At 46.6% G+C, this 18,211-nt stretch overlaps 1 protein-coding gene across 3 annotated transcripts in view; it reads right to left on the reverse strand.

Annotated features, from left to right (window-relative positions):
* edil3a (EGF-like repeats and discoidin I-like domains 3a) overlaps window positions 1–18,211 on the reverse strand; it is a 306,460-nt gene that overhangs the window by 70,326 nt on the left and 217,923 nt on the right. For all 3 annotated transcript variants that reach the window (XM_084180561.1, XM_084180559.1, XM_084180560.1), the window contains one exon: window positions 9,818–9,973. In XM_084180561.1, coding sequence (XP_084036687.1) covers window positions 9,818–9,973 — 156 coding nt within the window. The remainder of the gene's footprint in view (window positions 1–9,817; window positions 9,974–18,211) is intronic.

The raw sequence follows: 18,211 nt of genomic DNA on the forward strand, positions 1-18,211 counted from the left end.
GACTCAATTTGGCATGAGGGTCTGCTATACAAATTGACGGAAAGTGGTGTTGGGGGAAAAACATACGACATTATAAAATCCATGTACACAAACAACAAGTGTGCGGTTAAAATTGGCAAAAAACACACACATTTCTTTCCACAGGGCCGTGGGGTGAGACAGGGATGCAGTTTAAGCCCCACCCTCTTCAACATACATATCAATGAATTGGCGAGGGCACTAGAACAGTCTGTAGCACCCGGCCTCACCCTACTAGAATCTGAAGTCAAATGTCTACTGTTTGCTGATGATCTGGTGCTTCTGTCACCAAGCAAGGAGGGACTACAGCAGCACCTAGATCTTCTGCACAGATTCTGTCAGACCTGGGCCCTGACAGTAAATCTCAGTAAGACAAAAATAATGGTGTTCCAAAAAAGGTCCAGTTGCCAGGACCACAAATACAAATTCCATCTAGACACCATTGCCCTAGAGCACACAAAAAACTATACATACCTCGGCCTAAACATCAGCGCCACAGGTAACTTCCACAAAGCTGTGAACGATCTGAGAGACAAGGCAAGAAGGGCCTGCTATGCCATCAAAAGGAACATAAAATTTGATATACCAATTAGGATCTGGCTAAAAACACTTGAATCAGTTATAGAACCCCATTGCCCTTTATGGTTGTGAGGTCTGGGGTCCACTCACCAACCAATAATTCATAAAATGGGATAAACACCAAATTGAGACTCTGCATGAAGAATTCTGCAAAAACACAAAATAATGCATGCAGAGCAGAATTATGCTGATACCCGCTAATTATCAAAATCCAGGAAAGAGCCGTTAAATTCGATAACCACTTAAAAGGAAGCGATTTCCAAACCTTCCATAACAAAGCCATCACCTACAGACAGATGAACTTGGAGAAGAGTCCCCTAAGTAAGCTGGTCCTGGGGCTCTGTTCACAAACACAAACAGACCCCACAGAGCCCCAGGACAACAACAGCAACACAATTAGACCCAACCTAATCATGAGAAAACAAAAAGAGAATTACTTGACACATTGGAAAGAATTAACAAAAACACAGAGCAAACTAGAATGCTATTTGGCTCTAAACAGAGAGTACATAGTGGCAGAATACCTGACCACTGTGACTGACCCAAACTTAAGGAAAGCTTTGACTATGTACAGACTCAGTGAGCATAGCCTTGCTATTGAGAAAGGCCGCCGTAGGCAGACCTGGCTCTCAAGAGAAGACAGGCTGTGTGCACACTGCCCACAAAATGAGGTGGAAACTGAGCTGCACTTCCTAACCTCCTGCCAAATGTGTGACCATATTAGAGACACATATTTCCCTCATATTACAGAGATCCACAAAGAATTCGAAAACAAACCCAATTTTGATAAAATCGCATATCTACTGGGTGAAAAACAACCGTGTGCCATCACAGCTGCAAGATTTGTGACCTGTTGCAAAAAGAAAGGGGCAACCAGTGAAGAACAAACGCCATTGTAAATACAACCCATATTTATGTTGATTTATTTTCCCATTTGTACTTTAACTATTTGCACATTGTTACAACACTGTATACAGTGGGGGAAAAAAGTATTTAGTCAGACTGTCACGGATTCTGCCGAGGCTGCTCCCCCTCCTGGTACGAGCAGGCGTCGGCGGTCGCCGTCCCCGGAGTACTAGCTGCCACCGATCTATGTTTCTGTGTGTGATTGCTTTTGTCTGTCTGTCACACCTGTGTCCTATTGTGTATTCATCACCTGTCCTATAAGTTCCGTCTTTTTGCTTGGTAGGATTGTGTGTTGTTGTTCGCCTGTCGTTGTGCTGCGTGTTTTGTTTCTTGTTTGCATTTTTGTGTTTTACGCAGGTTGCGTAAATGCTCGCCTCTTGTTGTTTTGAGGTCGTTTGTTTTCCGTTTCCTTTTTTTGGAAATTTTGAGTAATCTCTGTTGGACTGAGCCTCGGTGTCCTGCGCCTGACTTCCACCACACATACACCTCACCTCATGACAGAACAACACACCATCTCCATGGAGTCAGCAGGAACAGCGGCGATACCCGATTCCTTGGAGGACCGGATTAATTACCAGGACGCCATGATCCGGCAACTCGGGGTCGCCATGGACGAGGTGTCCAACAGTCTGCGCCGGTTGATGAATCGGGAGGTGCCCACGCCTTCTCACACCATCCCAGCACCAACGGCCAGTCCTCCTCTCTCAGCACCGGAACCCAGTGGCATTCGGCTCTCGCTCCCGAGGGCATATGACGGTTCTGCAGCCGGGTGTCAGGGCTTTCTCCTACAGGTAGAACTTTACCTTGCCACCATACACCCGGCGCCCTCGGGATACGAGAGCGTCTCCGCCCTCATCTCCTGTCTCTCCGGGAAGGCGTTGGAGTGGGCCAACGCCGAATGGAGGGGAATAGACGCCGCCACCATCACCTACGCGGAGTTTTCCCGCCGCTTCAGGACTGTCTTCGATCATCCACCTGAGGGGAAAGCGGCGGGAGAGCGTCTATTCCACCTCCGACAGGGGAAGAGGAGCGCACAGGAGTTCGCACTGGAGTTCCGGACACTAGCAGCGGATGCGGGATGGAATGAGAGGGCCCTCATTGACCACTATCGGTGTAGCCTACGAGAGGACGTTCGTCGTGAGATGGCCTGCAGGGACACCAACCTGTCGTTCGACCAGCTGGTGGACATCTCCATCAGTCTAGACACCCTGCTGGCTACCCGCGGACGTCCCGAGTGGGGGTCGTCCATTCCATCCTCCAGCACCTCCGAGCCTATTCCTATGGAGCTCGGGGGTGCTGGCGCTAGAGAGAGGAGGAGGGAGAACCCGAGGAGGGCCAACCCCTGCACCAACTGTGGCCGTGGAGGACACACCACGGCCAGGTGCTGGGGAGGGTCTTCTGAGAGAGGGGACAACAGGTCACGCACTGGGGAGTAATTTCAGGTGAGTAGGCGCCCCACTTACCCAGAGCTCTCTGTTGGTCACATGAGTATTCCTGTGCGTTTTCCACAGGTGGCACCTCATTCCCAGCATAAGGCGCTAGTAGATTCAGGCGCAGCTGGGAACTTTATTGATCGTAAATTTTGTGCTAGGTTAGGAATTCCCCTTCGGCCGGTAGAAGTTCCATTCCCTGTCCATGCATTAGACAGCCGGCCGTTGGGGTCGGGTCTGATCAGGGATGTCACAGCACCGCTGACGATGACTACGCAGGGGGGTCATGAGGAGATCATTCAGTTCTATCTGATTGACTCTCCTGCGTACCCAGTGGTGTTGGGGCTTCCCTGGTTAAGTACCCACGATCCTACCATAGCGTGGCAACAGAGGGCTCTTATGGAGTGGTCTGCCCAGTGTGTAGGGAGATGTCTAGGTGTTTCCATAGGGGCGACCTCGGTAGAGAGTCCGAACCAAGTGCCCGCACTGCGCATTCCCCCCGAGTATGAGGATTTAGCACTGGTCTTTAGTAAATCGAGGGCAGCAAGGCTACCTCCTCATAGACAGGGGGACTGTGCGATAAATATCCAGACTGGAGCAGCTCTTCCCAGGAGTCATGTGTATCCCCTGTCTCAAGAGGAGACAGCGGCTATGGAGACATACATAGCCGAGTCCTTGGCACAGGGATACATACGGCCCTCTACTTCCCCAGTCTCCTCGAGTTTCTTCTTTGTGAAGAAGAAGGACGGGGGATTGCGCCCGTGTATTGATTATCGTAGTCTCAATCAGATTACAGTTAAATACAGCTACCCACTGCCACTGATTGCGACGATGACGGAATCATTACGCGGAGCGCGATTCTTCACAAAGTTAGATCTCAGGAGCGCGTACAATCTGGTGCGCATTAAGGGGGGGGGATGAATGGAAGACAGCATTTAGTACCACCTCGGGTCATTACGAGTATCTCGTCATGCCATACGGGTTAATGAATGCTCCTTCAGTCTTCCAATCCTTTGTTGACGAGATTTTCCGGGACATGCATGGGCAGGGTGTAGTAGTTTACATCGACGACATCCTGGTGTACTCTTCTACACGAGCCGAGCATGTAGCCCAGGTGCGCCGAGTATTGAGACGACTGTTGGAGCATGACTTGTATGTCAAGGCAGAGAAATGCCTGTTCTTCCAGGAGTCCGTCTCCTTTTTGGGTTATCGGTTGTCCGCGTCTGGCGTGGAGATAGAGGTAGATCGGGTATCGGCTGTGCGTAATTGGCAAACTCCAACCACCGTAAAAGAGGTGCAGCGGTTCTTGGGTTTTGCTAATTACTACCGGAGGTTTATCCGGGGCTTTGGACAGGTTGCAGTTCCCATTACGTCCCTGCTAAAGGGGGGTCCGGTGCGCTTGCAGTGGTCAGCTGAGGCGGACAGGGCATTTGTCAAACTGAAGAACCTGTTCGCCTCGGCCCCGGTGCTGGCGCATCCGGATCCCTCTTTGCCTTTCCAAGTAGAGGTGGACGCGTCCGAGACCGGTATTGGGGCAGTCCTGTCACAACGGTCCGGCACGCCACCTAAGCTCCGCCCCTGTGCATTCTACTCTAAGAAGCTCAGCTCGGCGGAGCGCAATTATGACGTTGGGGACAGGGAGCTGTTAGCTGTAGTCCAGGCCCTAAAGGTGTGGAGGCATTGGCTTGAGGGGGCTCAACACCCTTTCCTCATTCTGACTGATCACCGTAACCTGGAGTACATCCGGGCAGCTAGGAGATTGAACCCTCGTCAGGCTAGGTGGAACATGTTCCTGACCCGGTTTGTTTTTAAGATCACATACATCCCTGGGTCCCAGAACGGTAAGGCAGACGCCCTGTCCCGGCAGTATGACACAGAGGAGAGGTCCATTGAGCCTATTTCCATACTGCCGGAGTCTTGTCTGGTGGCTCCGGTAGTATGGGAGGTCGATGCGGAAATCGAGCGGGCGCTGCGTACCGACCCTACTCCCCCCGAGTGTCCTGTGGGGCGGACGTACGTTCCGCTCGAGGTTCGTGATCGGCTTATTTCTTGGGCTCATACATCACCCTCCTCTGGACATCCTGGTATTGGTCGGACGGTGCACTGCCTTAGCGTAAAATACTGGTGGCCAACGTTAGCCAGGGATGTGAGGGTTTATGTCTCCTCCTGCTCGGTATGTGCCCAGTGTAAGGCACCTAGACATTTGCCCAGAGGTAAGTTACATCCTCTGCCCGTTCCACAACGACCATGGTCCCACCTCTCGGTAGATTTTGTGACCGATCTACCCCCTTCCCAGGGTAATACCACCATTTTGGTCGTTGTGGATCGGTTTTCTAAGGCCTGTCGTCTCCTCCCACTGCCGGGTCTCCCTACTGCCCTACAGACCGCCGAGGCCCTCTTTACCCACGTGTTCCGGCACTATGGGGTCCCCGAGGATATTGTGTCCGACCGAGGTCCCCAGTTCACCTCCAGAGTCTGGGGGGCTTTCATGGAACGCCTGGGGGTCTCGGTTAGCCTTACCTCGGGGTACCACCCAGAGAGCAATGGGCAGGTTGAACGTGTGAACCAGGATGTGGGTAGGTTTTTGAGGTCCTATTGCCGGGACCGGCCGGAGGAGTGGTCGAGGTATATCCCCTGGGCAGAGATGGCCCAGAACTCTCTCCGCCACTCCTCCACCGGATTAACACCTTTCCAGTGTATTTTAGGGTATCAGCCGGTCCTGGCACCGTGGCACGAGAGCCAGACCGAGGCCCCTGCGGTGGACGAGTGGATTCGGCGCTCGGAGGAGACGTGGGACGCTGCCCATGTCCATCTGCAGCGTGCCATCCGTCAACAAAAGGCGAGCGCCGATCGCCACCGCAGTGAGGGGCCGGTGTACGCACCGGGAGATCGAGTCTGGCTCTCGACTCGAAACCTGCCCTTCCGCCTGCCCTGCCGGAAGCTGGGTCGGCGGTTTGTGGGGCCCTTTAAAGTCCTGAGAAGGTTGAACGAGGTGTGTTACAGGTTACAACTGCCTATAGAGTACAAAAATATTAACCCCTCGTTCCATGTGTCTCTTCTCAGGCCGGTGGTAGCTGGTCCACTCCAGGAGAATGAGATAGGAGAGACCCCTCCGCCCCCTTTGGACATCGAGGGGGCCCCGGCGTACAGAGTCCGGACCATCTTGGACTCGAGGCGCCGGATGAGTGGTCTCCAGTATCTCGTGGAGTGGGAGGGGTACGGTCCGGAGGAACGGTGCTGGGTGCCCAGGAGGGACATCCTCGATCCATCCCTCCTGACTGATTTCCACCGTGGGCATCCCACGCGCCCGGGTCCGCGTCCTCCTGGCCGTCCCCGAGGCCGGGGTCGGCGCACGGCTGGAGCCGCGCGTCAAGGGGGGGTTACTGTCACGGATTCTGCCGAGGCTGCTCCCCCTCCTGGTACGAGCAGGCGTCGGCGGTCGCCGTCCCCGGAGTACTAGCTGCCACCGATCTATGTTTCTGTGTGTGATTGCTTTTGTCTGTCTGTCACACCTGTGTCCTATTGTGTATTCATCACCTGTCCTATAAGTTCCGTCTTTTTGCTTGGTAGGATTGTGTGTTGTTGTTCGCCTGTCGTTGTGCTGCGTGTTTTGTTTCTTGTTTGCATTTTTGTGTTTTACGCAGGTTGCGTAAATGCTCGCCTCTTGTTGTTTTGAGGTCGTTTGTTTTCCGTTTCCTTTTTTTGGAAATTTTGAGTAATCTCTGTTGGACTGAGCCTCGGTGTCCTGCGCCTGACTTCCACCACACATACACCTCACCTCATGACACAGCCACCAATTGTGCAAGTTCTCCCACTTAAAAAGATGAGAGAGGCCTGTAATTTTCATCATAGGTACACGTCAACTATGACAGACAAAATGAGAAAGAAATTTCCAGAAAATCACATTGTAGGATTTTTTATTAATTTATTAGTAAATTATGGTGGAAAATAGGTATTTGGTCAACTACAAACAAGCAAGATTTCTGGCTCTCACAGACCTGTAACTTCTTCTTTAAGAGGCTCCTCTGTCCTCCACTCGTTACCTTTATTAATGGCACCTGTTTGAACTTGTTATCAGTATAAAAGACACCTGTCCACAACCTCAAACAGTCACACTCCAAACTCCACTATGGCCAACACCAAAGAGCTGTCAAAGGACACAAGAAACACAATTGTAGACCTGCACCAGGCTGGGAAGACTGAATCTGCAATAGGTAAGCAGCTTGGTTTGAAGAAATCAACTGTGGGAGCAATTATTAGGAAATGGAAGACATACAAGACCACTGATAATCTCCCTCGATCTGGGGCTCTACGCAAGATCTCACCCTGTGGGGTCAAAATGATCACAAGAACGGTGAGCAAAAATCCCAGAACCACACGGGGGGACCTAGTGAATGACCTGCATAGAGCTGGGACCAAAGTAACAAAGCCTACCATCAGTAACACACTACGCTGCCAGGGACTCAAATCCTGCAGTGCCAGACGTGTCCCCCTGCTTAAGCCAGTACATGTCCAGGCCCGTCTGAAGTTTGCTAGAGTGCATTTGGATGATCCAGAAGAGGATTGGGAGAATGTCAGATGAAACCAAAATAGAACTTTTTGGTAAAAACTCAACTCGTCGTGTTTGGAGGACAAAGAATGCTGAGTTGCATCCAAAGAACACCATACCTACTGTGAAGCATGGGGGTGGAAACATCATGCTTTGGGGCTGTTTTTCTGCAAAGGGACCAGGACGACTGATCCGTGTAAAGGAAAGAATGAATGGGGCCATGTATCATGAGATTTTGAGTGAAAACCTCCTTCCATCAGCATGGGCATTGAAGATGAAACGTGGCTGGGTCTTTCAGCATGACAATGATCCCAAACACACCGCCCGGGCAACGAAGGAGTGGCTTCGTAAGAAGCATTTCAAGGTCCTGGAGTTGAAAGTCCGTATTGCCCAGCGACAGCCCCAAAACATCACTGCTCTAGAGGAGATCTGCATGGAGGAATGGGCCAAAATACCAGCAACAGTGTGTGAAAACCTTGTGAAGACTTACAGAAAACGTTTGACCTGTGTCATTGCCAACAAAGGGTATATAACAAAGTATTAAGAAACTTTTGTTATTGACCAAATACTTATTTTCCACCATAATTTGCAAATAAATTCATAAAAAATCCTACAATGTGATTTTCTGGAGAAAAAAAATCTCATTTTCTCTGTCATTGTTGACGTGTACCTATGATGACAATTACAGGCCTCTCTCATATTTTTAAGTGGGAGAACTTGCACAATTGGTGGCTGACTAAATACTTTTTTTCCCCACTGTATATACATAATATGACATTTGAAATGTCTTTATTCTTTTGGAACTTCTGAGTGTAATGTTTACTGTTACTATTTATTGTTTATTTCACTTTTGTTTACCATCTACTTCACTTGCTTTGGCAATGTTAACATACGTTTCCCATGCCAATAAAGCCCTTAAATTGAATTGAAATTGAGAGAGAGAGTGAGAGAGAGAGTGAGAGCGAGAGAGTGAGAGCGAGAGAGAGTGAGAGCGAGAGAGAGAGAGAAAGAAATTGTATAATTTATGCTGCTGCTCTTTGCTTTTCAAGAGAGTGGCGCGTGTAGCTTTTTGTTGTTGTTGGCCAAGTCATCAAAGTCGCAATAGGATACAGTCATAGAGCCTCCGTGTGGGGCTAAAGTTAGGAGATATCTAATCAATGGAAGATGGAATAAAAGTTATAGGCTATAACGACCAAGATCCAACAGGTAAGCTGCTACTTCATATTCTGAATGGAGTTGTTGTTGTTTGTAATTGTAGGATGAGAAAGCGCATGCAGCCTCAATTAGCCTAGCTAGCTAGCTAAACTAGCTTCTCCCGGTTTGATGCAGTCAAGACAGGAACCTACTACGTAATCATATTGGATGATAACCTAGCTATGGCAGCTATTAATCTACTATAGCGCGAGTCGGCTTGGTTGGTTGCGGTCTCTCGTCTCTCCCTTCCTCCTCCCTGTTCCTGTGTCACTCGATCACACTCACAGTAGGCTACACACACAGCACGGCCCGTGCTAGAGCGTCACCTCTCTCTACCTCCTCTCCCTCGCGCATTACCAGCTCCGGTTAATAAAGTATCATAAAAATAGACTTTTTTTTTTTCACTCGGATTGGATCGGACCGGGTCTGGATCCGATAAGGTATACGCGGAATGGGTCTAGTTGCCCTCGGATCCGTCTCGGAACGGGTCCAACATTTTGGACCCATGAAGGCCTGTACTCTGAGGTGAAGGAATGTGTGTGTTAAGGAAAGCAGCTGTCTCTGGATGATTTCAGGTCCGTAGTGCACAGTAGTGCACTCAAAAGGGTGGTCCCTATGGGTCAGAGCATCACTGAGACAACACTCTGGCTAGCACCCTCTTACAGTCAGAGCTACCTCTCAAAGATCTCAGGCAAGAAAATTAGTTTAGTCTCTCACCCCGATGTTCTGCATGCTTCATTAGTCTTAGAGTTTTTAGAGTAACAACAAATCAGAGAATAAAAAAGGCTTCAGAGACAAGAAAATAAAAAACACAGAAGAGAGTAGCGAAGTACAGAGACATCATTTGACCAGGAGTTTGGACCTGGTTGGAGGATGGGACCTCAAAAATGACAGAGTGCTGGGGAGCCTATTTGGTGGACATTTATCCCCAAATAGTATACAAAATCAATCTAAAAGTCATAAAAGAAGAGGGGGTTAAGTGTCAGGAAGATAATCCTGGTGTGAGCTGGCTAATTAAAAAGCCATCTCATCATGTCCTCCACTCTGCCCTTGACATAGTGCGTGGCCTCCAGTTGCTGCATCTGTGCGTGCGGGCATGTGTGTAAAACAAAGATAAATAATGTGTGTGTGTGTGTCTCACCATGTCCCCGTCTGTGCCCTTGACTTTGTATGTCCTCCAGGTCTTGCCATCGTTACTGGAGGCCACTTTGTAAGACTTGACGTACTCTGGGCTGCCGATACGCTTTGCACCCTGGGTAATTAGTCCTGTGACCCGCATCCTCCTCTGTAGGTTTATCTGTGGGGAAAAAAGGAATAGCAATCAAAAACGTTGTGTTTGTGTGTGGTTTGGGGGAAATTATATTGTTTTATACTAACACAATTGGTCAGAGAAAGAGATTTTGTTTAATTAACAAGTAATAAAAAAACATCTCAAAATAATACTGTAGGTGGCAAAATGTTTGGCAGCCCTGTTTTCAATACTCCAGCATCCTCCCCTTGTGTGTATAATGACACTGAGGCTTTTTCTAAAATATTTTATGAGATTGGAGAACACATTGGGAGGGATCTTAAACCATTCTTCCATACAAAATATTTCAACATCCTTGATATCCTTTGTCTGCGCTTATGGACTGTCCTCTTCAATTCAAACCACAGGTTTTCAATGGGGTTCAGAGATTAAGATGGCCATTGCAAAATTTTATTTTGTGGTCAATTAACCATTTCTTTGTGGATTTTAGAACTATGCCCGACTAAAGAAAATCTTGGTCGGCCGAGGGTCGTCTGTTCTTTCGACCAATCGATTGGTTGAAATGTTTAAACGTGTATTTGTCCATATATTGACACATCCTATGTGTTTTAATCAAATCAACTCTATGCACTGAGCTTGCCTGAAGCTTTAAGTGCACTGTTAGATGAAATAATTAAGATACAGCGATGACTAGAGGGAGTCCAACCACAATTGATTTGATTGTGCCAGGCCGGACTCAGACTTGCTGCGCTTTGTTAAAAAAAATGACAGCAAGTGACTGTGTGACTAGCAGCCGTTGTCTCTCTCTCTCCTCCCTGCTGCAGCGACCACCACAGAACATCAACAGTGTGTATCATGCTGTCCGTGTTACTGAAGCTGCAAAATAATTACAGCCATTTCTGACTGAAAAGTTCTGTTACCGAAATCCCTCATTTGTTTAGCAAAAACATTCCCTATTCCCTCAACCCTTGCTCTCTTTATGTGACACATATATGCATCGCATTCACGTGACCAACAGGGCCTGACCTATAGCATATCATAATCACATCAATAAATTGGTTATAACAAACTCTGAACACAATAACATATGTGACAGCAAAATGGATGCAGATGACATGACAAATAACTCGAAACAGGGGAATGTTTACTGGTTGCTCAGGAGGTAAAGGGGAAGTCAGATGTGTGGAATAAACTTGACTAGTTGTGGAAAATACTGGAGACATAGAAAAAGAAGGTAAGGAGCAAGTGCTGCGTGCATATTATGTGTGCCAAACAAGTGCTGTTAGATTTCAATATCATTTTTCTGACATTTTGGAACAATGTAAACAACACTAAGTAAATTATAAGCGTACCAGAGAGCCTGTTGTAAAATTATTTTTTTGGGGGAAGCCTTTATTACAGCAAAGACTAAAAACAGTCGCATGCATTCGTGAATTCAATTGCCGACATGGAACGGTTTATTTATTGTTTAAACAAATTATTGAAGTGTCACTTTGTTATTTTAAAACTAAAATCCTTGATTGCATTTCAAATCATGGATGACTTGTATGCTGTGTGATGACATCAACAAATTAATGATTGATTGATACAGTAGCCTATATAATTATTGAAATATAATAAAATAAAATACAATGTTATTGGTCATATACACATATTTAGCAGATGTTATTGCTGGTGTATCGAAATGCTTGTGTTCCTAGCTCCAACAGTGAAGTAGTATCTAACAATTCACAACAATACACACAAATATCAAAGTACAAGAATGGAATTATGAAATATATAAATATTAGGACGAGCAATGTCGGAGTGGAATTGACTAAAATACAGTACAATGCATTATATACATATGAAATGAGTAAAACAGTATGTAGACATTATTAAAGTGACCAGTGTTCCATTATCAAAGTGACCAGTTATTCCATGTATATGTACAGTTGAAGTCGGAAGTTTACATACACTTAGGTCGGAGTCATTAAAACTTGTTTTTCAACCACTCCACAAATTTCTTGTTAACAAACTATAGTTTTGGCAAGTCGGTTAGAACATCTACTTTGTGCATGACACAAGTAATTTGTCCATCAATTGTTTACAGACAGATTATTTCACTTATAATTCACTGTATCACATTTCCAGTGGGTCAGAAGTTTACATACACTAAGTTGACTGTGCCTTTAAACAGCTTGGAAAATTCCAGAAAATGATGTCATGGCTTTAGAAGCTTCTGATAGGCTAATTGACATCATTTGAGTCGATTGGAGGTGTACCTGTGGATGTATTTCAAGGCCTACCTTCAAACTCAGTGCCTCTTTGCTTCACGTCATAGGAAAATGAAAATAAATCAGCCAAGACCTCAGAAAAATAATTGTAGACCTCCAAAAGTCAGGTTCATCCTTGGGAGCAATTTCCAAACGCCTGAAGGTACCACGTTCATCTGTACAAACAATAGTACGCTAGTATAAACACCATGTGACCATGCAGCCGTCATACCGCACAGGATGGAGACGCGTTCTGTCTCCTAGAGATGAACGTACTTTCGTGCGAAAAGTGAAAATCAATCCCAGAACAACAGCAAAGGACCTTGTGAAGATGCTGGAGGAAACAGGTACAAAAGTATATATATCCACAGTAAAACGAGTCCTATATCGACATAACCTGAAAGGCCGCTCAGTAGGGAAGAAGCCACTGCTCCAATACCGCCATAAAAACGCCAGACTACGATTTGCGACTGCACATGGGGACAAAGATCATACTTTTTGGAGAAATGTCCTCTGGTCTGATGAAACAAAAATAGAACTGTTTGGCAATAATGACCATCTTTATGTTTGGAGGAAAAAGGGGGTACCTTGCAAGCCGAAGAACACCATCCCAACCGTGAAGCACGGGGGTGGCAGTATCATGCTGTGGGGGTGCTTTGCTGCCGGAGGGACTGATGCACTTCACAAAATAGATGTCATCATGAGGAAGAAAAATTATGTGGATATATTGAAGCAACATCTCAAGACATCAGTCAGGAAGTTAAAGCTTGGTCGCAAATGGGTCTTCCAAATGGACAATGACCCCAAGCATACTTCCAAAGTTGTGGCAAAATGGCATAAGGACAACAAAGTCAAGGTATTGGAGTGGCCATCACAATGCCCTGACCTCAATCCTATAGAACATTTGTGGACAGAACTGAAAAAGCGTGTGCGAGCAAGGAGGCCTACAAACCTGATTCAGTTACACCAGCTCTGTGAGGAGGAATGTAAACTTCCGACCTCAACTGTACATAGGGCAGCAGCCTTTAAGGTGCAGGGTTGAGTAACCGGGTGGTAGCAGGCTAGTGACAGTGACTAACTTCATGGCAGGGTACTGGGTGGAGGCCGGCTAGCGATGGCTATTTAACAGTGTGATGGCCTTGAGATAGAAGCTGTTTTTCAGTCACTCGGTCCCAGATTTGATGGAACTATACTGACCTCGCCTTCTGGATGATAGCGGGGTGAACAGGCAGTGGCTAGGGTGGTTGATGTCCTTGATCATCTTTTGGCCTTCCTGTGACATCGGGTGCTGTAGGTGTCTTGGAGGACAGGCAGTGTGCCCATGGTGATGGGTTGGGCAGACCGCACCACGCTCTGCAACGTCCTGCGGTTGTGGACGGTGCAGTTGGCGTATCCGACAGGATGCTCTCAATGTTGCATCTGTAAAGGTTTGTGAGGGTCTTAGGGGCCAAGACAAATTTCAGCCTCCTGAGGTTGAAGAGGCGCTGCTGCGCCTTGTTCACCAAACTGTCTGTGTGGGTGGACCATTTCAGATTTTCAGTGATGTGTACGGCGAGGAACTTGAAGCTTTTCTCCTTCTCCACTGCGGTCCCGTCGATGTAGATAGGGACATGCTCCCTCTGCTGTCTCCTGAAGTCCACGATCAGCTCCTTCGTTTTGTTGACGTTGAGAGAGAGATTATTTTCCTAGCACCACTCCGCCAGGGCCCTCACCTCCTTCATGTAGGCTGTCTCATCATTGTTGGTAATCAGGTCTACTACTGTTGTGTCGTCTGCAAACTTGATGATTGAGTTGGAGGCGTGTGTGGCCATGCAGTCATGGGTGAACAGGGAGTACAGGAGGGGGCTGAGCATACACCCTTGTGGGGCACCTGCGTTGAGGATCAGCGTAGTGGAGGTGTTATTTACTACATTCACCACCTGGGGGCGACCCGTCAGGAAGTCCAGGACCCAGTTGCACAGGGCGGGGTTCAGACCCAGGGCCCCGAGCTTAATGATGAGCTTGGAGGGTACTATGGTGTTGAAGGCTGAGCTCTAGTCAATGAACAGCATTCTTACATAGATATTCCTCTTGTCCAGATGGGATAGGGCAGTGTGCATTTCGATGGCTTTGCATTGTCTGTGGATCTATTGGGTTGGTATGCAAATTGCAGTGGTTCTAGGGTGTCAGATAAGGTGGTGGTGATATGATCCTTAACTAGCCTCTCAAAGCACTTCATGATGACAGAAGTGAGTGCTACGGATCGATAGTCATTTAGTTCAGTTACCTTTGCCTTCTTGGGTACAGGAACAATGGTGGACATCTTGAAGCAAGTGGGGACAGCAGACTGGGATAGGGAGAGATTGAATATGTCCGTAAACACTCCAGTCAGCTGGTCTGCGCATGTCCTGAGGATGCAGCTAGGGATGCCGTCTGGGCCGGCAGCCTTCCGAGGGTTAACACTCTTAAATGTCTTACTCACGTCGGCCATGGCGAACGAGAGCCCACAGTCCTCGGGAGCAGGCCGCGTTGGTGGCACTGTGTTATCCTCAAAGTGGGACTCTTAATGATCGGCTATGAAAAGCCAACTGAGATTTATTCCTGATTATTATTTGACCATGCTTGTCACTTATGAACATTTTTGAACATCTTGGCATGGTTCTGTTATAATCTCCACCCGGCACAGCCAGAAGAGGACTGGCCACCCCTCATAGCCTGGTTCCTCTCTAGGTTTCTTCCTAGGTTTTGGCCTTTCTAGGGAGTTTTTCCTAGCCACCGTGCTTCTACACCTGCATTACTAGCTGTTTGGGGTTTTAGGCTGGGTTTCTGTACAGCACTTCGAGATATTAGCTGATGTAAGAAGGGCTATATAAATTAAATTGATTGATTGATTGAAGAAGGTCTTTAGCTTGTCCGGGAGCAAGACGTTGGTGTCCGCGACGTGGCTAGTTTTCCCTTAAAACATTTGTGATTGTCTGGAGTTCATGCCACATACGTATCGTGTCTGAGCCGTTGAATTGCGACTTCACTTCGTCCCTGTAATGACATTTTGCCTGTTTGATTGACTTATGGAGGGCATAACTGCACTGTTTGTATTCAACCATATTCCCAGTCACCTTGCCATGGTTAAATGCGATGGTTTGCGCTTTCAGGTATTCTAGGTTGTGTGAACAAAAGGACTTGAGTTCCTGTACGTTATCACAATCACAGCATGAGTAGTTAATCATGAAACATACACCTCCGCCTTTCTTCTTCCTGGAGAGTTTTTTATCCTGTCTGCACGATGTAATGAGCACCCAGCTGGCTGTATGGCTGGGCCAGTATATCCAGAGATAGCCATGATTCCGTGAAACAGAGTATGTGACAGTCCCTGATGTCTCTCTGGAAGGAGATCCTCACCCTGAGCTTGTCTACTTTATTGTCCAGGGACTGAACATTAGCGAGTACTATACTCGGAAGCCGTGGATGGTGTGCACGCCTCCTGAATCGGACTAGAAGACCACTCCGAATACCTCTTCTCTGTGGGCGGTGTCTTGGATCAGCCTCTGGGATAATGTCAATTGCCTTGGGGGGTATGAACAAAGGATCCAATTCGGGAAAGTCATATCTCTGGTCGGAATGCTGGTAAGTTACCACCGCTCTGACATCCAAAAGTTATTTCCAGCTGTATGTAATAACACAAAAAATATTCTGGGGAAATAATGTAGGAAATAACAAAAAAAATATTATAATACTGCAAAGTTGCTTAGGAGCTAGAAGCAGAGCTGGCGTATCTGTTGGCGCCATCTTACTCTTGTAGGCCTAAATTGAGGTATTAAGACTAACCAAGATGTGTTTTTAGGCCTACAGCTCGATGGTGGTTATACAAGGATGCTATACTAAGCCTACTAATGATAATGTCATTACTTATTATAATGATGATCATAATAATAATTGTAATAATAACAATAAGAAGGAGATCAAGAAAATAGAGGGTTATTATTATTATTCATTATCGTAAGAATAATTTTTCTGACAATTTGGAACAGTGTAAACACTAAATAAATAAGTAATACCAGAGAGGCTGTTCTAACGAGATAAAAAAAAGTCGAAAGCCTTTATTACAGCATAGCAAAGATTAAAAACAGCCGAATTTGTGAAATTGTTTATCAGACGTTGTGGTTGATTGAGGCTTGGTGCTCATGGAATCAGTAGGCTATTAAATAAACACTCAAACAGGCTACACAAGCAGGACCTGTCCTATTTCCGTAGCTAGATATACATTGCATTCGGAAAGTATTCAGACCTCTTGACTTTTTCCACATTTTGTTACGTTACAGCCTTATTCTAAAATTCATTAAATTATTTTTTCCCCTCATCAATGTACACACAATACCCCATAATTACAAAGCAAAAACAGGTTTTTAGACACGTGTGAATGTATTAAACATAAAAAACAGAAATACCTTATTTACATTAGTATTCAGACCCTTTGCAATGAGACTAGAAATTGAGCTCAGGTGCATCCTGTTTCCATTGATCATCCTTGGGATGTTTCTACAACTTGATTGGAGTCCACCTGTGTTAAATTAAATATATTGGACATGATTTGGAAAGGCAAACACCTGTCCATTAAGGTCACACAGTTGACAGTGCATATCAGAGCAAAAACCAAGCATTGAGGTCGAAGGAATTGTCCGCAGAGCTCTGAGATATGATTGTGTCAAGGCACAAATCTTGGGAAGGGTACCAAAAAATGTCTGCAGCATTAAAGGTCCCCAAGAACACAGTGGCCTCCATCATTCTTAAATGGAAGAAGTTTGAAACCACCAAGACTCTTCCTAGAGCTAGCCGCCTGGCCAAACTGAGCAATCAGGGATGAAGGGCCTTGGTCAGAGAGGTGACCAAGAACCCAATGGTCACTCTGACAGAGCTGCAGAGTGCCTCTGTGGAGATGAGATAACCTTCCAAAAGGACAACCATCTCTTCAGCCCAACACCAACCAGGCCTTTATGGTAGAGTAGCCAAATGGAAGCCACTCCTCAGTAAAAGGCACATGACAGCCCACTTGGAGTTTGCCAAAAGGCACCTAAAGGACTCTCAGACCATGAGAAACAAGATTCTCTGGTCTGATGAAACCAAGATTGAACTCTTTGGCCTGAATGCCAAGCGTCACGCCTGGAGGAAACTTGACACCATCCCGATGGTGAAGCATGGTGGTGGCAGCATCATGCTGTGGGGATGTTTTTCAATGGCAGGGACTGGGAGACTAGTCAGAATCGAGGGAAAGATGAACAGAGCAAAGTACAGAGAGATCCTTGATGAAAACAAACTCCAGAGCGCTCAAGACCTCAGACTGGGGCGAAGGTTCACCTTCCAACAGGACAACGACCCTAAGCACACAGCCAAGACAACGCAGGAGTGGCTTTGGGACAAGTCTCTGAATGTTCTTGAGTGGCCCAGCCAGAGCCCGGACTTGAACCCGATTGAACATCTCTGGAGAGACCTGAAAATAGCTGTGCAGATGTTTTTGCTTCATCATTATGGGGTATTATGTGTAGATTGATGAGGGTAAAATAACTATTTAATCAATTTTAGAATAAGGCTGTAACGTAACAAAATGTGGAAAAAGTCAAGGGGTACTTTCCGAATGGACTGTATATGAATGATTTATAAAGCCAGGCACATTTAACAGTTAGGCTGTTGATTATAGACCTAATTAAGTTGGGGTTTCCTCTCTCCTCACTATTCTTATACAATTAAGGCAAGGGCTGTATTCTTGTCTCCTAACTCCACTGCTGCTTCCGCCGCATTGTTCTCAACACCAATATGCTGGGTAATTTTGCTATTATGCACATAGGAACATGGTCTAGCAAATGTAGTAAGTTATGGAGGTAAGGCAATAAATAGGCCATAGTGCAAAATAATTACAATTTAGTATTAACACTGGAGTGATAGATGTGCAGAAGATGATGTGCAAATAGAGATACTGGGGTGCAAATGAGAAAAAGAAATAACAATGTAAATAACAATATGGGGATGAGGTAGTTGGGTGGGCTAATTACAGATGGGC

Source organism: Coregonus lavaretus (genome assembly GCF_964263955.1).
Source record: "Coregonus lavaretus genome assembly, chromosome: 17".
Taxonomy (NCBI): domain Eukaryota; kingdom Metazoa; phylum Chordata; class Actinopteri; order Salmoniformes; family Salmonidae; genus Coregonus; species Coregonus lavaretus.